At 37.8% G+C, this 4,744-nt stretch overlaps 1 protein-coding gene across 1 annotated transcript in view; it reads left to right on the forward strand.

Annotated features, from left to right (window-relative positions):
* The first annotated feature begins 1,816 nt into the window (after positions 1-1,816).
* LOC144966655 (uncharacterized) overlaps positions 1,817-4,744 on the forward strand; it is a 29,524-nt gene continuing 26,596 nt past the window's right edge. Inside the window, exons 1-2 of the mRNA XM_078903414.1 lie at positions 1,817-2,075; positions 4,211-4,324. Coding sequence (XP_078759540.1) covers positions 1,874-2,075; positions 4,211-4,324 — 316 coding nt within the window. The 5' untranslated portion in view covers positions 1,817-1,873. The remainder of the gene's footprint in view (positions 2,076-4,210; positions 4,325-4,744) is intronic.

Here is a 4,744-nt window from a genome sequence, read left to right on the forward strand (position 1 = left end):
TGATGATAATAGTAATAATGATAATAATAATGATAATAATAATGATGATAATAACAATAATAATAATAATAATAATAATAATAATAATAATAATAATAATAATAATAATAATAATAATAATAATAATAATAATAATAATAATAATAATAATAATAATAATAATAATAATAATAATAGTTTTTTGTTCATTACTACAGTCCACAACTTCTAGCTGTTTAGTATCATTTTAACTTTGTAAGTTTACTCTCAAGAAAATGTATTCAAAGTCGACGTGCACTGATTTGCAGGTCTGATACCCGAATTGTTATGGGCTCATTGTTGCAATGGAATTTTTTTTTTTTTTTTATTCTCTATTGTCTTCTGGCACTTTTCTACTCACTTCATATCTTGTTGTTACCAACATAAGTGCCTGCTCCACTCACTTTTCTGAATTAAAAATTCACCCCATACACCGGAGCATACTCAATGTCTCAATCGTTTCTATGTTATATGTTTGTGATGAGAATATTGGCTATTAAGCTTAACTGCTGGTCAAAATTACTTCGCGATGGTGGTGAACGAATCGGCGATCTCAAGAAGTGGGTGAGAGAGGGATCTAGAAATGACTTTGGGTTTGAAACGAATATTTCTGTGTTCGTGGATAGCTCACACGGTAGAGCCACGCTCTCACCTGCCAGGCGGAGTTGTCGTACCAATAAGGTCGCAGGTTCAAACCCCACCACCGCCGCGAAAAAAAAAAAAATTTTTATTCTCTATTGTCTTCTGGCACTTTTCTACTCACTTCATATCTTGTTGTTACCAACATAAGTGCCTGCTCCACTCACTTTTCTGAATTAAAAATTCACCCCATACACCGGAGCATACTCAATGTCTCAATCGTTTCTATGTTATATGTTTGTGATGAGAATATTGGCTATTAAGCTTAACTACTGGTCAAAATTACTTCGCGATGGTGGTGAACGAATCGGCGATCTCAAGAAGTGGGTGAGAGAGGGATCTAGAAATGACTTTGGGTTTGAAACGAATATTTCTGTGTTCGTGGATAGCTCACACGGTAGAGCCACGCTCTCACCTGCCAGGCGGAGTTGTCGTACCAATAAGGTCGCAGGTTCAAACCCCACCACCGCCGCGAAAAAATTGTTTATTCTCTATTGTCTTCTGGCACTTTTCTACTCACTTCATATCTTGTTGTTACCAACATAAGTGCCTGCTCCACTCACTTTTCTGAATTAAAAATTCACCCCATACACCGGAGCATACTCAATGTCTCAATCGTTTCTATGTTATATGTTTGTGATGAGAATATTGGCTATTAAGCTTAACTGCTGGTCAAAATTACTTCGCGATGGTGGTGAACGAATCGGCGATCTCAAGAAGTGGGTGAGAGAGGGATCTAGAAATGACTTTGGGTTTGAAACGAATATTTCTGTGTTCGTGGATAGCTCACACGGTAGAGCCACGCTCTCACCTGCCAGGCGGAGTTGTCGTACCAATAAGGTCGCAGGTTCAAACCCCACCACCGCCGCGAAAAATTTTTTTATTCTCTATTGTCTTCTGGCACTTTTCTACTCACTTCATATCTTGTTGTTACCAACATAAGTGCCTGCTCCACTCACTTTTCTGAATTGAAGGTTTAGTCAGTAATTTCAAGACAACGATACACTAAAACACAAGATTTGAATTTAATCCTTTTCTCAAATTTCAGGCAACATCATTCGGTGTTCGATAGTTCTAAATATTTCTTTTCGTAAATTAAGGAAGGTCTCTAATGGTCAAAAAGATTTTTTATCAATCTTTTTGTCACAGGTGAGTTGCGGCCAAAAAGGGTCTGCGTCAATCACTGACCATCACATTGGTCAAGCCTCAAGACGAGATGACTGGTGATCGTTTCACGTCCAAACCTCCACGCCCAGTAGCGTCATGGAACCTAACCATGATGCTAGGGGTGCTCTGGTTCCTGGTGTTTCTTGTACCAGGTACCCAGGGCTCGCTGGTCTATGAAGAATACAACAACACCATTCTTGGCCACAAAAGAGAGACCACGGGAGACTTTGTATTTGCAGGACTTCCAGAAGGTATGTCTCCGTTTTATAGATAGAACGAAGATGACGTCACTCAAGCCTTTGTTATTGTATTTTGCCATCCGCGTTTATGAGTAATTCTCACTAAACTGTATGCACATAGTTTTGTGTGTTGGTCTGTTATACTTCCGGATGGCAATGATGTGAGCTTCTTTGCCAAGTGCACACTATCTATAGATAGAACGAAGATGACTTCACTCAAGCCTTTGTTATTGTATTTTGCCACACGCGTTTGTGAGTGATTATCACTAAACTGTATCAACCACACTAGAAAAGTTCATGGTTACACACAGTTTTGTGTGTTGGTCTGTTATACTTCCGGATGGCAATGTTATGAGCTTCTTAGCCAAGCGCATACTATCTATAGACGGTGGGACGAAAATGGACGCCACACAGCTCTTTGTTATTGTTTTTAGACAGCCATTTTGGTGATTAATCATCACGTGTAGATGGAATTAAATTGACGACACTCAGGTCTTTGTTATTGTTTTTGGCCATCCTCGTTTTTATAGTTATTCTCACTAAACTGTATTAACCGGATTATAAATGTTCAAGGTTACACAGAGTTTTGTGTATTAGTCCGTTTTACTTCCGGAAGGCAATGTTGTGAGCTTCTTAGCCAAGCGCACACTATCCATATTGACTAGTCTTTAGATAGTTCGAAGATGACGTCACTAAGGTTTTTGTTATTGTTTTTTTGCCATCCGCGTTTATGAGTAATTCTCACTAAACTATAATAACCAGACAATAAACGATCATGGTTACACACAGTTTTGTGTGTTGGCCAGTTATACTTCCGGATGGCAATGTTGTGAACTTATTAGCCAAGTGCATACTATCTATAGATTCTGTGCGCTTGGCTAAGAAACTCACAACATTACCATTCGGAAATATAACGGACCAACACACAAAACTATTTGTAACCTTGAACGGTTATAGCTCCGGTTAATACCAGTTTAGTGAGAATTACTCATAACCAAGGATGGCAAAAAACAATAATAAAGACCTGAGTGACTCATAGTGAACTTTAACGATATTGTATGTAAAAGTCGCATCAACACAAACCTTATTTGGAATAGTAATTCTTTAGTGCCACGGAGATGTATGGAGCGGACTGTTATTTCTGTTTATGAAGCTTGGAAGCTTGAAAATGACATTAATTTTTTATTATTATTATTTATTTTTTTTTTTTTTGCAAACCATTCTGGGAATGTCACAGCAAATCATGTACTTATAATGCATTTGCTTTTTGTTACTTTCTTCATCCTAGGAAAGTTTATATAGAGCAAAATCAGATAAATGTATTCAAGGCGCTTTATAGAGGCTACCAAGTCATCAGCAACACAGAACATGTAGGACGAGACAAGACGCCTCAGATTCTATTAGTGTTTGTTCTGCAGTTGTGTGGTCTACTGGAAGGTCCGGGGTTCAATTTACGACTCCCGCAGAATCGAGTCCTTGGAAAAGGTTCTTCTCTCACATTGCCTCACTATTCTCAGTTGCAAAATGAGTATGTGGCCGTTAATAGTTTAGAATCTAATGAAGAAAAAAAATCACATATCGCCTAACAGGCGTCATGTCTTATCCGACATGTTAAGTGTTCCCGTTGGGCAATCGACCCCTTGTAAAACGCTTTGAGCACGTTTAGTGGATATTACACTATATACAGGCTGAAGTTTAGAAAATAAATAAACGTGTGTGTGTTTGTGTTTTTGTTTCATAGTTTTAATTTAGTTTTGCAGGTCAGAATTATTGGTGTGTAGGCAAACGAAGAAAACTTTTGCTAACAACATTCAATACATTGCAAATGGGAGCGATCTATATTCATATTTTCGTAAAAGCAGGTCATCAATCAAATGGTTTGTTGCTGTCCAACGATTGGATATTTCTTAACAAATGTAAACACGCTGCTTTGTTTACAAATGTTATAAACACACCCATGTGTCAGGCTGAATCAAGTGAGCAATCGTGATGTTATTTATTTAAAAAGCTGTGAACACTTTTCACTAAGTGGGTCACTTTGAGCACATTTTGCAATGTGACCAATGACCTCGAGCACATGGAAAGTTATTATAGACCATGCCCATTGCAAACCCTTGCTTACGACATTCATTTTTTTTTCTTCGCAGACGAGGATGAACCTACGGAGGTGGCAAAGGAAGAAATGATGGTTCTATTTGGATTTTTTACGGATTTTGCCAAAGCAATCATCAACAGTATTCAAACACAGTCATTCCCTTATGGTAAGTGGAGTTATGTGGTCAGCAAATGTTCAGTTACAGTCAAATCAAAACAGGGAACATGGGCAAATACAAGCCATTTACGATTGAAGATTGAAGATAGCGTAAGACACGCCGTAGAAAGCCGGAGGGGAAAATATTCGATGATCTGTGATAACCATAACGCAGACCTGCTAAGTACTACGAAAAAATCGTAGAAATACGAATTTTGGCTCAAGCAACAGAATGGCATTCCTCATTGACTAAATAAATCTTGTTGAAAAGGAAATTTTGGTTCCTTCGATCCAATTAAAAGGACTTTCGAGCATTTTTGGATCTTGCTGAGAGAAAATAACTTATTTCTAAAGCTATTTAAGATGACTTTTTCTTTTCTTTTTTTCCCCATGGAGTCTACGATTTTTTAAAATTTCGTGTTGGCATCTC

The sequence above is a fragment of the Berghia stephanieae genome, chromosome 2 (genome assembly GCF_034508935.2).
Source record: "Berghia stephanieae isolate SIO BIC M18660-M18661 chromosome 2, UCSD_Bste_1.3, whole genome shotgun sequence".
NCBI classification, from domain to species: Eukaryota; Metazoa; Mollusca; class Gastropoda; order Nudibranchia; family Aeolidiidae; genus Berghia; species Berghia stephanieae.